General features: G+C 52.4%; 1 protein-coding gene across 5 annotated transcripts in view; it reads left to right on the top strand.

The window, feature by feature from the left end:
- ARHGAP39 (Rho GTPase activating protein 39) overlaps positions 1-17,362 on the top strand; it is a 91,263-nt gene that overhangs the window by 35,214 nt on the left and 38,687 nt on the right. For all 5 annotated transcript variants that reach the window (XM_053558170.1, XM_053558169.1, XM_053558168.1 and 2 more), the window contains exons 2-3: positions 5,643-5,805; positions 15,251-15,682. In XM_053558170.1, the coding sequence (XP_053414145.1) occupies positions 5,720-5,805; positions 15,251-15,682 (518 nt within the window). In that variant the 5' untranslated portion in view covers positions 5,643-5,719. The remainder of the gene's footprint in view (positions 1-5,642; positions 5,806-15,250; positions 15,683-17,362) is intronic.

Below are 17,362 nucleotides of genomic sequence, written 5' to 3'. Positions count from 1 at the left end.
ATTTTAAAAGTTTAAAAAATTAATATTTTATCTGGTAGTAGTAGTCATTTGTTCTATATTAGGGGCTTGGTCAAAGCCATCTAGTTCATTATAATGAAAAGTGTAAGCGTTCACTCCAGAATACTTAACTCTGGTGAGGGCTGTGAGCTGGTCTCCTTGTACCTGAGACTGGAGCCTCTTCTTGGCTGGGACAAAGACTTTTCTTCTGGTAGGGCTGTCACAGACTCCCCCCCCAGCCAGTGTGGCAGGGTGGGGCAGGCTTGGCAAGTGGCTCCACCACTTGTGGTTCAGCCTGGGTCTTGGATGAGGCTTCACGGGCAGAAGCCATGACAGAAGGGTCTCCTGCAGGCAGAGAAGGGCTGTGGGGGTGTGGAGACAGTATCTCACGTTTATCTGTAATTTTCTAGAACTGGCAAGAATCTGCAAGCCCTCAGCAGTCAGCCTCAGCTCCTTTGGCACCCCAAAGGGGTGGTTGGGACCTGCTGCACCTGGGGGTCCCTGGCAAGGGAGAGTCAGTCTGTCCGTGTCCAGGGCTGCTGGCTTCGGGCTGCATGTGGGTCTCAGTCCTTGTTTTTTGTGTACATCTCTTTCCTTGTCTTTTTTTTTTTAACTGCTTTTTGTAGGGTAGATAAAAGTTTTTTTTTTTTTTTTTTTTTAACTTTTCCTGTGTTGTTTGATTATTCTCATGATCAACCTAGGAATTGTGTCTCACGTTAACTGCTCATCATCCTGATCAAGGTGCTCCTTACTTTTGAGGAAGACACAGCCTGCAGGGCCCCATGCTGGAGCTGCCCATCTCAGTTTGCCTTTATGAAACTCTGCAGAGAGGGCGGCGCCTGTGGCTCGGTCTGTAGGGCGCCGGCCCTACAGTCTTTGTCCCAGCCATATACCGAGGGTGGTGGGTTCAAGCCCGGCCCCGGCCAAATTGCAATCAAAAAATAGCCGGGCGTTGTGGCGGGTGCCTGTAGTCACAGCTACTTGGGAGGCTGAGGCAAGAGAATCGCTTAAGCCCGGGAGTTGGAGGTTGCTGTGAGCTGTGTGAGGCCACGGCACTCTACCGAGGGCCATAAAGTGAGACTCTGTCTTTACAAAAAAAAAAAAAAAAAAAAAAATCAGAAACTCTGCAGAGAGCTTCATAATGGAGCCCATGGTCAGCTCCATTCATCACTGTCTTTCCTGGTTCTGCAGGCCCTGACCCTGGGGCCATCTCTCCTTGACCATCCCCCCCCCCCACCGGGGTTTCCCTGGATGGGAAACCACCTGTTCTTCTCCAGAGACTTACTCAGTGGTGTGGGTGTGTCTGTTCCTGGGAATGGCAGACTTGGCACTGGGGAAATGTCTGTCCCCACTAGCCTTGGAGTGCGAACTCTTGTGCAGCTTCTGACTGAGCAGCCTGCTGCTGGCTGCCCGTTGGAGGGCTAAGGTTGTTGTAGCTACCCTGCAAGGCTCTAGTCTGGAGGCAGGGAGGCCGTGGGAGTTTGTTGTGAGTGTGGACAGGCCAGGTAGGTGGCTCTGGGGCCACCCTGTGCTGGAGCTGCTCCTGGGGCCTGACAATGCATTAGCTCCTCCGACCAGATGCCTGTCACAGAGCCACGAATGCGCAGTGATGCCAGGGTTTCCTTGGGGGCCTGAGCCCTGCCTTCAGGATTTCCCAGTCCCTTCCCAGACCACTCATCCCCACCTCAAGGTTACAGTTCCTGGCTCAGTAGACATGGCCACAGAAGTCATTGTCATGCCCTGTCCTGGAGAGGTAGGCGGTCAGGGCAGGTGCAAGTGGTACCTGAGGCAGCCCAGACTGTGCGGGCTCAGGGAAGCCAGCCTGGACCTAGGGTGGGTGTAGGTCTGTCAGAGGCTACACCTCAGCAGAGGGCATATGCCCCCGCATAACACAGTGCACTCATGCACACAACAGGTCCACTGGCCAGGAGTAGGCTAGGACCTGCCCCAGGGTGACCAGTGGGTACAGAGTGGCACCTAGAAGGCCTGGACATCCCAGTCTGCATGACGGTGTTGCTGACACCAGGAGCAGATAGTTGTTTCTGGGGCTTGTTCTCTGAACAGACACCCTCAGGAGGCCAGCACAGAGCACCCTCTGTTCAGATTCTGTGTAGGAAGCTGAAATCCACAGCCTCCTGCCCACTCATGACTGAGATATTCCGACCATGTGGGGCAGCAGGAGGCCCTGTGGAAGCTGTGGGGGTGCTTGGCCCACTGTGCACCTTGGGTTTCACATGTGCTGTGCATCAGCTTGCTGCTCAGGCGTGGGAAGTGGGCTAGCGGGGTTGTAGCTGAGACCCAACTGGAAAGGTCTGTGTCTGGCTTCCAGGTAGGGTCCTGGTTGCCTCCCACACCCTGTGTGTACACAGGACCTGCCCGACGGAGCTGTAGGGAGGCAATCTGCACATGATAAAGAGTTGTAGAAAAGGCATCTTCACCCTCATGTACTTGTACTCAGCGCAGGGGAGGTGTGGTTGTGCTGGGTGGACCATTGGGTGCTTTTTTATTGCCCCTTCTGTGTGCAAGGGCTCTTCAAGCAAGGAGGAAGGAGACAAAGTTGCTGCCTTCCTGTGGCATCTGTGGGGGCTGGAGAGGTGCTAACCAGTGAGTGGTGGACGTGACAGGCAGCACTGAGGGCGAGATGTCCCTTCAGAGGAGGCACCAGGCACGTGTTTCTTCCACTCAGGAGCAGGACGCCTGGTCTGTGCTGTTGCCCTAGTGGGTGAAGGCGTCAGCAAGGCACCTCCCTCCCAGCCGAGCAAGAGGAAAGGAAAGGCTGTGGCCAGGCCACAGCCTGGGCCTCCTGGTTCCCTCGCTGTGCCAAGGTGTGCCTATGGGGAGTTTGGTCAGGGCCAGGAGCTTCCTCACTCACCTCCCACTGAATCACGCATGAAAACTGCAGAAAAGCAAAAACTCATGGCAGTAAATTGTGCCATAGATTATTATTATTGTTATTATTTATTTTTATTTTTATTTTTTTGCAGTTTTTGGTCAGGGCCGAGTTTGAACCTACCACCTCCAGTATATGGGGCCGGCGCCCTACTCCCTTGAGCCACAGGTGCCGCCCTATAGATTATTTTTTTAAAGCCCACATGAGATTACTGAACAGAAAAGTGGGGTCAGAGAGTGCTTTGGGCAGACCCGGGTGCCAGCACCAGCCCTGACCAGCAGGGGTGTGTGCCCACACGGGCAGGTAAGACCTTCATGAAAAACAGTTACAGCAGGCTAAGTACAGGGTTCAGGAATTTTTGAGAAATGTTGCAGTAACTGCTAATAAAAATGAAGGCATTTTGTTCTACCAGAAATAGAATTTTATAAACCAGTATAGAGGGGCAGCGCCTGTGGCTCAAGGAGTAGGGCGCTGGTCCCACATGCTGGAGGTGGCGGGTTCAAACCCAGCCCCGGCCAAAAACCACAAAAAAAAAAAAACAGTACAGAGCAGACACCAAGAACAGAGCATGAGGCTGTGCAGAAAGGAACCGAATTGCCAGCAGGGAGTGCAGCGTGTGTCTCGGAGCCCACCTGTAGCCAGCAACAGTGCCTTGTGTGTAGATGACAGAGGCCAGTGGGAGTCTGCCAGGAGCCGGATGGGTCAGCCACTGAGCAGCTGTGGACGAAGAACTCACTTTTCCTGCCTTTTTTTGTCTTTTCAGTTTCTTTTTTTTTTTTTTAGAGACAGAGTCTCACTTTATTGCCCTCGGTAGATTGCTGTAGCGTCATAGCTCACAGCAGCCTCCAACTCCTGGGCTCAAGCGATTCTCTTGCCTCAGCCTCCCAGTAGCTGGGACTACACGCCCCTGCCACAATGCCCAGCTATTTTCTTTTCAGTTTCTTTTTTGTAGAGATGGAGTCTCACTGTACCACCCTCGGTAGAGTGCCGTGGCGTTACACGGCTCACTGCAACCTCCAACTCTTGGGCTTACGCGATTCTCCTGCCTCAGCCTCCCAAGCAGCTGGGACTGCAGGAGCCCGCCACAACGCCCGGCTATTTTTTTTTTGTTGTTGTTGCAGTTTGGCCGAGGCTGGGTTTGAACCCGCCACCCTCGGCATATGGAGCCGGCGCCCTACTCACTGAGCCACAGGCGCCGCCCTTCTTTTCAGTTTCTTGCTATACCTTTTTTTTTTTTTGAGACAGAGTCTTTTTATGTCGCCCTCGATAGAGTGCTGTGGTGTCACAACTCACAGCCACCTCCAACTCTTCGGCTTAAGCCATTCTCTTGCCTCAGCCTCCTGAGTAGCTGGGACTACAGGCACCCAACACAACACCCGGCTATTTTTGTTGTTGTTGTTGCAGTTGTCATTGTTGTTTTTTAGCTGGCCCCAGCCAGGTTCAAACCTGCCAGCCTCCGTGTATGTGGCCAGCGTTCTACCCGCTGAGCTATGGGTGCCACCCAATTTCTTGCCATACTTTTAAGAGTTTTTATTTCCCTCCATTTTCTTCTGGGGGCCAGAGCAGGGCTGTGGCCTGGTTGGGGCTGGGGTCTGGAATGGATCCTGGCTCTTGCCAGTGCTAGACAGACGTGTGCTGCTGGTCAGAAGCCAGCGACAGGTATGAGGTAATGTTGTGAAACATTGGATGTCGAACTGTTAAACATGCCTCATTCTAAAAGGTTTCTGTTCAGAATCAGCCAGTTATTTCATTTGAAAACAGTGTTTGTTGTTTGTTTGAGCCAATGTCTGATCAGTGGTCCATAGGCAGGGGTGTGTAGCATCATCTCAGCTCGAGCAGCCTGCACCTCCCAGGCTTAAGTGATTTTCCTGCCTCAGCCTCTTGCTGAGACTACAGGTGGCTACCACACCCAGCTAGTTTTATTTATTTTTTGAACAGAAGGTTTTTCTCACTGTGTTGCCCAGGCTGCTTGAGGACATTATTCTTAATTAGTGGATTTTTAAACAGTTAGCCTGTAGAGAGATTTAAGTAATATGCATAGTACCCTGCCAGGCCAGGAGGCTCATGCCTGTAGCCTCAGCTGCCGAGTCCCCATCTCTAAAACTAGCCAAGCATTGTGGCGGGCACCTGTAGTCCCAGTTACTCTGGAGGCTGAAGTAAGAGGATTGCTTGAGCCCGAGAGTTTGAGGCTGCTGTGAGCTGTGACACCACAGCAGTCTTCCCAGGGTGATAGAGCGAGAATCTTGTCTCAAAAGAAAAAGAAAATCTTGATCATAGAATTCAGTCACTGTTTGTTGAATTGGACTGTGATCTGGTCAACACAACATTGCTTGAAAGGGCCATTCCTCCTTGTAGATGAGGTCTGCATCTGCCTGACTGTCCTCAAGTGCTACCTTGTGCAGGGGCAGGGCCATGCCTGTGCTTTGGGCATGTTGTCCTGTTTCACTCCCTGGTGATGGCTGGTTGTGCCTTGTCTGTCCACAGCTTGTGTGTGTATGTGTGTCTGTCTGTCTGTCTTGGGCTGAATCTTGGCTGATGAGCCACTTCTCACTGCTGCCCGAGAGGCCTGGCTGGCTTTGAAGCCATGCAGGGGCTGGGCAGAGGGAGAGTCCTGGGGGCTTGGCTATCCAGGGTCTCCTGGGTGCTGGGGCATCTGCTCTCGTTTCAGCCAGGCACTTGGCGGTGACAGGCTGGGCTGGGTTGATTGTAAAAAGGTATTTTCCAAATTGGAGCCTAGGTGGCTTCTCTCTCGTAGGGTGACACCTTCCCTTGTGATGCTGGAGCCATCCTGATGATCCACTGGCGTCGGTCCCCTCGGCTCTGAAGAAGCAGATGGCAATGTCTCAGGCGCAGGATTACGAATGCAGGAGTCATAATGCCGACGTGCAGGAGGCAAGGATTTCGGGATCAAGCACTAGGTAAGGAGGTGCCATCATGAACCCTTGGGAGGTGGGAGGGAGCAATTCCTCCTTCAGAGAAAGAGATGTAGGGTCAGGAGCCTCAGAGAGGCACACTGGTGCACTTGTCCTGGGTGCGTGCTGGCCCTGTGCACAGCTCTGCTTGGGATCTGGCCAGTTATTGGGGCTTTTGAACCTGAACATCCTGCACTCTACCTCTGATGCCCTCCCTGGGCACAGCCTTGCTCTGTCCCCCAGCATCTCCCACCTCAGCTGGACCTCGTGCCCTGTGACTCCAGCTGGCCAGTCCCCTCAGGGCATTGATCCCCTCACAGATGCAGGCAGCTGTAGGTCATTACTACTATTTGTCCCATTTTTAAATTTTTCCTTAGAGATAGCAGCAAGAGCAGTGAAAAGAGTGGGGCAGTCTGACAGCACCTTTGGCTCAGTGGGTAGGGCGCTGGTCCCATATACCAAAGGTGACAGGTTCGAACCTGGCCCTGGCTAAAGTGCAACAAAAAATAGCTGGGTATTGTGGTGGGCACCTGTAGTCCCAACTACTCGGGAGGCTCAGGCAAGAGAATCGCCTAAGCTCAGGAGGTGGAGGTTGCTGTGATGCCATGGCACTCTACCAAGGGCAATAAAGTGAGACTCGGTCTCAAAAAAAAAAAAAAAAAAATGGCTTGGTGCCTATAGTACAGTGGTTACAGCAACAGCCACATATACCGAGGGTGACAGGTTCGGACCTGGCCCAGGCTAGCTAATCAACTGCAATAAAAAAAAGTAGCCGGGGCGGCGCCTGTGGCTCAGCGGGTAGGGCGCCGGCCCCATATGCCAAGGGTGGCGGGTTCAAACCCAGCCCTGGCCAAACTGCAACAACAACAAAAAAATAGCCGGGCATTGTGGCGGGCGCCTGTAGTCCCAGCTACTTGGGAGGCTGAGTCAAGAGAATCGCCTAAGCCCAAGGATTTGGAGGTTGCTGTGAGCTGTGTGAGGCCATGGCACTCTACCGAGGGCGATAAGGTGGGACTCTGTCTCTACAAAAAAAAAAAGTAGCCGGATTGGCGGCGCCTGTGGCTCAGTGAGTAGGGCGCCGGCCCCATATGCTGAGGGTGGCAGGTTCAAACCCAGCCCTGGCCAGACTGCAACAAAAAAATAGCTGGGTTAGAGTTAGAGGTTGCTGTGAGCCGTGTGACCTCAGCACACTCTACCGGAGGGCGGTACAGTGAGACTCTGTCTCTACCAAAAAAAAAAAAGTAGCCGGACGTTGTGGCAGGCCCCTATAGTCCCAGCTGCTTGGGAGGCTGAGGCAAGAGAATCACTTAAGCCCAAGAGTTGGAGGTTGCTGTGAGTTGTGACACCACAGCACTCTATCGAGGGTGACATAGTGAAACACTGTCTCAAGGAAAAAAAAGAAAAGGAGAGTGGGGCAGTCCTGGAAGCACTTGCGGCCTGTGCCTAGCAGCACCTGCTGGCCCACTCCTTTCTTCTGAGCCCCCTGGACAGCCACACCACTCAAGTGTGTGGCCTCTGACGCTTTTCATCTCCGGTGAGCCTGGCACTGGCTCGAGCCTTGGTCCTCTCTGCCACACATCAGCTGTACCAGCTGATCCCCTACTAGCCTTCTTCATGTCCCCTCCCTACCTGCACAGGGTTCCTCTGGGTTGGGTTTGCCTCTGGCTGTTACCTGCTTAGCGTTTTTTAACCTGGAGGATTTCCACAGCTTTTCCCAGTCTTTGTTCTTACCTTAAGAAATGTTGCCCTTTTTGAAATAGCTTTCTTGGGCATTAGTTTGTCTGATGGTTTCTTAGTGGGCTGCCACACAGGTAGTGTCAGTCCCTTGGGGTTCCAGGTCTGCAGATGCATGTGGTCTTTGTGCCCTTGCTTGGTGCTGTCCCTTCCCATCACCTGATGAGGCCTGGCCTGTTCTCGCCAGGTAGAATTCCTGTAATTCCTGCTACCCCAGCAACCTCTGAGCACTCCAGGGCCTCAGTTCTGACATTCCTGTTGCTCCTACTGTGACTTAGACTTCCCTGGGGCTGCCTGACACGGGGCACTGGCATTCTAGCCCTAGCACCCTTGCCACACCGTGTACTCATAAGCTCCTTCTTGTTTTACGTAGTTTGTGTTATTCCTGTACTGAATTACTATGGTGCTAACTCTGTCCCAGATGGTTCAGTGAGAGTCCTTTTGGTGGCTCCTGTGTTCTGGTATCCCCATCATTCTCTGCAGAACTTCCTTCCTTCTGGCATAACTGCTCTGCTTAGCCCTGGAATCAGCTGTTTCCTGAGGAGCCTGGTTCCTCTAGGGAAGATGAGTCTTAAAGGGCAAGGCCTGCTCTCAGTGTGCACGTTGCTCCTCAGTGCCTGTGCTGAGTAAGCACAGAGGACCAGGAGATGCATGCATGTATGCACATATACGCACACGTACACACATGCCCACGCACCCTGTGTGCACACACATGCATCCCTAGTTCCAGTCAAGTCCCATACAGAGTTGTTTTGGTCTTTCCCACCCTCCTTGGTGGAAACCCTGGCGCCTGGGCATGCCAGCACATTTCATCAGTCACACACCCGATATGTGTGGAATTGTTTCAGAGTCACTTCACCCAGTCCGCTTAAAAAAGGTACAGACTAGGGCGGCGCCTGTAGCTCAGTCGGTAGGGCGCCGGCCCCATATACCAAGGGTGGTGGGTTCAGGCCCGGCCCGGCTAAACTGCAACCAAAAAAAAAAAAAAAAAAAAAATAGCCGGGCATTGTGGCGGGTGCCTGTAGTCCCAGCTACTCAGGAGGCTGAGGCAAGAGAATCGCTTAAGCCCAGGAGTTGGAGGTTGCTGTGAGCTGTGTGATGCCATGGCACTCTAACAAGGGCCATAAAGTGAGACTCTGTCTCTACAAAAAAAAAAAAAAAGGTACAGACTAAAAAAGCTGAGAGTGATATGCATTTCCCATGTGTACACTCACCCCAGGGATGAGCAGCACACTCTAACCCTGTGAATCACTTGATTAATTCTTTTCTTTTTGGCACTTCCTTGTGGTTCTGACATTCATAGAAATGCAACTGGCTTCACTTGTTAAGTTTCTTGTTCTCCCCTCCTATTCAAATGCTATGCTTCTAAAAGTCAAAACGGAAGGAAAGGCACATTTAGTAAGGGCTCATACCCTTTTCTGTGCCCCTACCTACCTGTTACAGGTAGGAAAACTTCTTGTTTTCTGGTTTATCTTGTGTTTCCAGATGTTGGTGCTGCTATTTGTTTATATTTTTTTGGAGAAATGTCTACTGAGATCTTTTGCCCACCTTTAAATTGGGTTATCTAACATTTTATTATTGAATTATAAGGTTTCTTTTTTTTTTTTGTAGAGACAGAGTTTCACTTTATGGCCCTGGGTAGAGTGCTGTGGTATCACACAGCTCACAGCAACCTCCAACTCCTGGGCTTAAGCAATTCTCTTGCCTCAGCCTCCCTAGCAGCTGGGACTACAGGCGCCTGCCACAACGCCCGGCTATTTTTTTGTTGCAGTTCGGCCAGGGCCAGGTTTGAACCCGCCACCCTTGGTATATGGGGCCGGCACCTTACCGACTGAGCCACAGGTGCCACCCAAGTTTTCTTTATATATTCTGGATTTAAGTCCTTTGTTGGATAAATGATTTGTAAATGTTTTCTCCATTCTATGGTTGTGTTTTCACTCGTTTTTTTTTTCCTTTCAGAGACAGGTTGTCTCCCTGTCACCCAAGCAGGAGCATTGGTGTGGTACATGCCACCACACCTGGCTAGTTTTTCTTTCTTTCTCTCTCTCTTTTTTTTTTTTTTCATCATTGAGATAGGATCTCACTATGTTGCCCAGTCTCATCTCAAACTTGTGGGCTCTTGTAATCCTCCCCTGGTCCTCCCAAAGCATTGGCATAACAAATGTGAGCCTTTGTACCCAACCCTTTATTTTCACTTTTTGATGCTATTGTTTATCACACAAAAGTTTTAATTTTATGAATGCCAATTACCTATTGTTTACCTTGTTGTTTGTGCTTTATATGTTATATCTAAGAATCTATTGCCAAATTCAAGGTCACACAGATGCACCCCAGTTCCTTTAAGAATGTTATAATTTTAGCCTTTATGTTTAGGTCTTTGATCTATTTTGAATTAATTTTGTGTTCTGATATGAGGTAGGGGTCTCCTTCATTCTTGTGCAGGCAGTTGTCCATGTGTTTCAGGGTAATCTGTTGAAGAGTCTATCCTTTCCTCATTGAATGGTCTTGACACCTCTTAAGGATCTTGGGGTGGGGAACATGTTTTCACTCTTGTCCCACTTACCTGGCAAGTTGCTCAATTCATATGTGGTACTCATTATCTCCACTAAGGAAATACATACTTGGACAGATCATTGTCTGTATATAAACATGTCCAAGAAACAGGAGCCCCAGGAAGGCTGCATCTGTGCCAACCTGCACATTCTGGAGATTACTGAGGAGGCCTATTCCCTGCCACCTTCACTCTCAACCTGGGGATCGTAGACAGCTTTCATCCTTCCATCTGTCACCAAATAGCTTATTTTTCTCTTCCCAGTTCATTTAAATACTGTTACCAAAAAAATCTTCCTCATAGACACAGCTCTGATTATGTGATCAGGGTGCTGCCAACCTCCAGACTTCCTACAGGACCGTGTCTCCTGTCAGTGAAGCCTCACCCCCCCCCCCCACCCCCATGGGCAGTTTCCATGCCTCCCATCTTCCTCTCCACACCAGCCTGGTGTAGCCCTTTGTCCTTGTGTCCCATGCTGCCCTTTGGCCTGGTGGTTCAGCTGGCTCAGGCACCAACCCCCGCAAACAAGAGGTGTGTTCTCCAAGTCCACAAGGAGCCAATCTGTGGACGTGGCACTGCCACCTGCATGCAGCCACCAGTTGTACTCTCCTACTTGTCCTCAAGGTCCAGCTCTGGCTGAGTCCATGGGCCACCCCAGACTGGGCCACCCTTTGTGCTCTGAAGCCCTCGCAGTGGACATCCACTGAGTGTCGCCTTACTCTGGCAGTGGCTTCCTGAGGCCTGGTGTCCTTTCTGCCATTGTCTGCCCTCTGGTTTCTTGAGTGTCTTCGTTCAATACTGTCTCCCAGGAGGTGCCCAGAACATTCTTAAAAGACTGCTGTCCTACCCACGCACACACAAGAGGCTGTCCTACCCATGCACACACAAGAGCCCAGTAAAAAGGGAACAAAACACTGTGCTTTGTTGAGAGAGAATTTCCTCATTACATTCATTTGAAAGTGCATTTTAAACAAAAATAGCAATTGTTACTCCTTCTAGGGCATGGAATATTAAGCTTTGTGTTTTCTCGGTTTCCCGATGCTCCTAAAAATTATGTTGGAACTATCTCAACTTTGTTCTGCTAAAATCTAAAATCCGTTGAGCTAGAACAGAACACAAGAGCAGCAGGGTCCTGGGAATGGTGAGGTGACTCCACGTATGTGGGAAGTCCCCCTCCTAGTGCCTGGGTCAGCTTGTCCTCAGAGTTAGGGGTTTCTGGCACCTCACGGTCCACAGCCACATCATGGTGAGCACCCTGAGCTCTGCCCTACCCTCCAAGTTCCAGGGGCTTAGGCCAAACCCTCACCTCCATCTTCCCTAGGAACCAGCAGGGAGGGCCCATTCAGCCAAGGCAGGTCAGGTCAGCCCCAACCTCAGGCCCTTTGTGGTGGCCCTGTGGCCTAGGTGCCACAGGCACCCAAAACGAGCTTCCTGTGGGCTCTGCTTATAGGCATCTTTTTTGGGTCTCCACTGCCCCCCCCACCACCACCACCAAAGCCTCATGGTGTCACTGCCTCTGCACCATCACTCTCAGAGAGGCATCTTCTTCAAGGCCCAAGTGTCCATCATCACTGTCTGCCAGGCACAGGACCACTGCCCACTGGGATCCAGTCTCTGGTAGGAAGAGGAGATGTCTGGCAGGTGACAAAGAGCTCCTGGCTGTTGTTAGGTGCTCTGGGAGGTGGAGAAAGCTGGTGTGACGGAGTACCTCCAGGTAGAAGGTGGAGAACATGGGAGTCATGAGCCTTGGTGGGAGCTCCACTCTAGGGTCAACATGAATGTGGAGGGCACTTGGGTAAAATGACCATGTCCCTCTTTTGAGTGTTTCCTCCATCTTCAGTGAGGAACGAGGCCTGGATGGGGCAATGCATGGCCAAGGCCAGGCCCCAGCCTGCTGGGCAGCAGGATAGGGTCATCAGAGCTGGTGAGGACCCAGGGGTGCATATGGACACGTTGCAGGATGACCACTTCTTTTTTTTTTTTTTTTTTTTTTTTTTGTAGAGACAGAGTCTCACTTTATGGCCCTCGGTAGAGTGCTGTGGCCTCACACAGCTCACAGCAACCTCCAACTCCTGGGCTTAAGCGATTCTCTTACCTCAGCCTCCCGAGTAGCTGGGACTACAGGTGCCCGCCACAACGCCCGGCTATTTTTTGGTTGCAGTTTGGCCGGGGCCGGGTTTGAACCCGCCACCCTCGGTATATGGGGCCGGTGCCCTACCGACTGAGCCACAGGCGCCGCCAGATGACCACTTCTTCTGAAGATGACCTTACGGTTATTAGTAATTAGAAATCATGGTCACTGGGGAGGACCATGCCTCAGTGCTGTTGCCAGCATCTTCTGTCAGGCATTGTTCTTATAGTCCCAGGGAGCTTTCTTCCAGCCCCTCTGCCCTCAGTCATGTGGAGTCCCCAGATGCCCAAGAGCTCTGCTCTTTGGCCTGCAGGGTGGCTGGCCAGAGCCCCATGGTGGCCTCATTCACAGATGGGAGCACTGAGGCACCTCACTCAGCCTCAAGCTGCAAGGCAAGGTGGACACCAGGTAGTCAGCGGTGGGGACCAGCCCTGATGCAGGGGTGATGGCCATCCCTCCCATGCATGCAGACTCGGCCAGTTTTGTCCTCCATAGGTTTGTCACATGCCTCTGCAGCCCTTGTCCCTCTTGTCCTGAGGCTTCTGGAAGAGTCAGGACCTTGACATATGAGCCCCACCTGGCAGGTGCCTGGATTGCACGGGACTGCTGAGTCCCACAGACAGTACTGATGGCTCAGAGTTGTCCTGGACGTCTCTGCCATAGCCATGGAGATGGGCACAGCTTTAGGTCAGTGAGGTGAGCAGCGTTGGGCTCTGTGTGCAGCTGTGAGCAACACCCGCCACCCCATGCCCATCCCTTTATCTGGCCTGGACATACTGGACCTCAGTTCTGGTCCCTGGAATGGAGAGGTGGTAAGTTCTACTGCATCCCAGTGAAGCTGCCTTGTGGCCATCATGTCAGTGGCCTCAGGAGGAGGGGTCAGTGTCTTTGCAGCCATCCCACCCTCTTGGTGTCTCCTAGGGGCTTTCTCTACCCTCCTAGGCCTGTGTCCCAAGTCCCAGCCTGCCATGCCATTGATGAGCAGCTGCTAGCTGTGAAACGAGGCTGACTATCCTTGTATAATTTAGAGTATAAAATTAATATTTTAAAATATAGAGAATGCTAACTTTAACGAAGAAAACATTTTATTTTAGGACAGTTTTAGATTTATGTGGAAATTGCAGCTAGCACACAGAGTTCCTTCATCCCTTGTGCCTGGTCCCCAGATTTGGTATCTTGGTCAGCTGGCACCCTTTACAGGCAATGAACCAGTGTGGGTCCATTATCATTATGAAGTCCGCACTTGAACTGCTTAGTTTTCCTCCATGTCCTCCTTCTGTGCCAGGATCCTCCATGCCAGGTATTTAGCATGTCTCTGTGGCCTCCTGGGATATGTGACAGACTGTCCTGGGTTTTGATTACCTTGACAGTTTTGAGGAGGATTGGTCAGGTATTTGTAGAACACTCATTGATTTGGGTTTGTCTGATGTTTTCCCCATGGTTGGCTGGGTGGAAGACCACAGAGCCCAGGTGCTGTTTCTGCAGGTCCAGGCACATGCTATCAGTGGGCATGTCATTGTGGGTGCTGGTGGTGGTGGTCTGGCCCAGGTCCTCAGTGAGGCCATGAAGGTCCAGCCTGGTCCTCCTCTCCCTCCCTCCTCTTCCTTCCTCTCCCCCTCCTGCTTCCTAACACCACTCCCCCCCCCCCCCCGACCCCTGCCCCATACCCCTGCTTCCAGCCAAGCAGCAGCTGTTCCTCCTGGGAGCTGAGGGAGGCTGCACACTGCTCCATTCGTCTGTACACGTGAGAGCCAGCAGCTACTGCGCACCAGGGCAAAGAAGTGGCACAGCTACCCTGGTCCCTCAGCTTTTGGAATTAATGGCTGTCTTGTTCATTTGCGACCTTCATGTGGAGTGTGGGCCTGTGGTCCACATGCGACTTGCTGTGGCCTGGGCTCCTGTCACCCGGCTGCTGTCTCTTGTCTGTGGGTTTGTGCCCACACAGCACACGCTGCAGCTTCAGGCCCGCACCCCTGCCCAGCTTTAGATTTTCCACTTCATTCTTCTTTTTTTTTTTTTTTTTTGTATAGACAGAGTCTCACTATACTGCCCTCTGGAAAGTGCCGTGGGGTCACACGGCTCACAGCAACCTCTAACTCTTGGGCTTATGCGATTCTCTTGCCTCAGCCTTCCCAGCAGCTGGGACTACAGGTGCCCGCCACAACGCCCGGCTATTTTTTTTGTTGCAGTTTGGCCGGGGCTGGGTTTGAACCCGCCACCCTCGGTATATGGGGCCGGCACCCTACTCACTGAGCCACAGGCGCTGCCCCATTCTTTCTTTTAATGATCCTTACTCTATAGAAATTCTTCATCTGATGTAATTTCTTTTTTTTTTTTTTTTGTAGAGACAGAGTCTCACTTTATGGCCCTCGGTAGAGTGCCGTGGCGTCACACAGCTCACAGCAACCTCCAACTCCTGGGCTTAAGCGATTCTCTTGCCTCAGCCTCCCGAGAGCTGGGACTACAGGCGCCCGCCACAACGCCCGGCTATTTTTTGGTTGCAGTTTGGCCGGGGCCGGGTTTGAACCCGCCACCCTCGGTATATGGGGCCGGCACCTTACCGACTGAGCCACAGGCGCCGCCCCATCTGATGTAATTTCTTAACATTAATTGCGATTTAAATTCAATGTGTGCTGACTCCCAAATATGGATACTCTCTGGTCTGTTTCTATGATTCCTATTCTTTGTTATTGTTTTTTTCTTTTTTTTTTTTTTAATTTTTTCTTTTGAGATAGGGTCTCTGCCACCCAGGCTGGGGTGCAGTGGCTTCGCAGCTCACTGCAGCCTTCAACTACTCCAAGGCTTAAGCATCCTCTTGCCTCATTCTCCGGGTGGCTGGGACTACAGGTGCAGCACCCGCTAGTTTTCTTTTTTTCCTTTTCCTTTTTTTTTTACACATAGGGTCTTGTCATGTTACCGCGGCACGGAAAGTCTGGAGGAGGGGGGCGGGCCACGGGAGGTCTGTGGTTGGAGGGCGGGACTGGGCGGGGGTCCGGCTGGGGTCAGAGCAGCGCCCTGACGCTCCCGACTCGCAGGCTGGAGTGGGTGGAGATTATCGAGCCGCGCACGCGTGAGCGCATGTACGCCAACCTGGTCACCGGTGAGTGCGTGTGGGACCCCCCGGCCGGCGTCCGCATCAAGCGCACTAGCGAGAACCAGTGGTGGGAGCTGTTTGACCCCAACACATCGCGCTTCTACTACTACAACGCCAGCACGCAGCGCACCGTGTGGCACCGGCCGCAGGGCTGCGATATCATCCCGTTGGCCAAGCTGCAGACACTGAAGCAGAACACCGAGTCCCCACGTGCCTCGGCCGAGAACAGCCCCGGGCGCGGGAGCAGCGTCAGCCACGAGGGCAGCACCAGCTCCTCCCTGGAGCCCGAGCCGGACGGAGACAAGGCGCAGGAGTTGCCCGGGAGGCCAGGACGGCCGGCGGCCTTCGCGGCTGCGCGAGAGGAGAGCGGCAGGTGAGGTGGAGGCGGGGCCAGTGGGGCGGGGCGGGGCCAGTGGGGCAGAGGCGGGGCCGGCGCACACTTTTGGACTCTGTCTTCTCAGCAGTTGGCTTTGTTACCTGCCACCACTGTCCCCAACAAGCACTTCCTTGACTCTGGTTTAAAAGAGACTAATGTTCAGTGAGGCAGAATGTTCCCGTATGCCGACCACCCTCCTGCTGTCAAGCCAAGATCCACCCGCTGCTAGGCTCCCCTGGCAGGGTGTGATGAGGGCCACCCCCAGGGACCTTGGAGCCAGTCTGCAGCACTCCTTTCCCTCTCCGCTGAGATCTTATGCTACTGATGAGAAAGTCAGCCCCCTGGATTCCTGGGGCTCAGGAGCTAACCAGTGAACTGGGCCAGTGAGGAACAGGAGAGGAGAAGCCTTGCTTTCCTGCCCCTTTCCAGGTGGGGCTGTCAGCAGCACCTGGACAGGAGCTTTCTCTGGCTGGTAACTGTGGAGTGGTGTCTTTGGCACTTGGCTTGGTTCTCTCTGCTTGTGTCCCAAGATGCTCCAGAGACACAATGGTGATGGTGCGTGGGACAGAAGGGTACCTTCACTTGGCAAAGCCCTCCTTGGGCACAGGGCCTGGACCGTGCAGGTGATGACCTGCTGTGGTGCCTGGTGCTGCCTGTGAGTTGGGCTGACTTTCCTGATCCCTGTGAAGGGAGGTGCTGCTGTTCTCAGGCCTCAGATGAAGACACTGAATGAAGCTCAGGCTGAGGAACTTGTCCATGGCAGGCAGGAAGGCAGATGGGCTCCTTGGAATCTAATAGCAGCAGCTTGTTCACATGGACATCTGGTCAGGGCTGGGGGAAAGTGGGTAGAGAGGCACCTAAGAGTTGCAGAGTTAATGTTGGTGGCATGGGCCACAGCTCTGTGGTATGTGGTGGGGGGCTGCTCTATCCTCCCTTCCAGCTCTCTGCATCCTCCATACCTTGGACTTTGTTCTTCAGGTTTCTTTTACCTTTTCTGGTGGTTGTGAAGAGGTGTCTCATTGTGGTTTGGGCTTGGATTTATTATTTTTTTAATTATTTATTTATTTATTTTAGAGACAGAGTCTCACTTTATCATCCTCGGTAGAGTGCCATGGCATCACAGCTCACAGCAACCTCCAACTTCCTGGCCTAGGCAATACTCCTGCCTCAGCCTCCTGAGTAGCTGGGACTACAGGTACCTGCCACAACACCCAGCTATTTTTTTTGTTGCAGTTTGGCCAGGGCCGAGTTTGAACCTACTACCCTCGGTATATGGGGCCGGCACCCTACTCACTGAAGCCACAGGTGCCGCCTGGGCTTGGATTTTTTTTTTTTTTTTTTTTTTTAGAGACAGGGTCTCACTTTGTTGCCTTTGGTAGAGTGATGTGGCGTCACAGCTCACAGCAACTTCCAGTTCCTGGAGTGATTCTCTTGTCTCTCTCGGCCTCCCCAGTAGCTTGGGACTACAGGTGCCCACCACAATGTCCGGCTATTGTTTGTTTGCAGTTTGGCCGGGGCTGGGTTTGAACCTGCCACCCTCAGTATATGGGATTAGCACCCTGTCCACTGAGCCACAGGCACCGCCCGTGGATTTTTTTTTTTTTTTTTTTTAGAGACAGGGTCTCACTTTATGGCCCTCGGTAGAGTGCCGTGGCCTCACACAGCTCACAGCAACCT

Source organism: Nycticebus coucang, chromosome 13 (assembly GCF_027406575.1).
Source record: "Nycticebus coucang isolate mNycCou1 chromosome 13, mNycCou1.pri, whole genome shotgun sequence".
Taxonomy (NCBI): Eukaryota; Metazoa; Chordata; class Mammalia; order Primates; family Lorisidae; genus Nycticebus; species Nycticebus coucang.
Note: the sequence above shows the minus strand (reverse complement) of the source record. Positions and strands in the feature narration are given on the sequence as shown.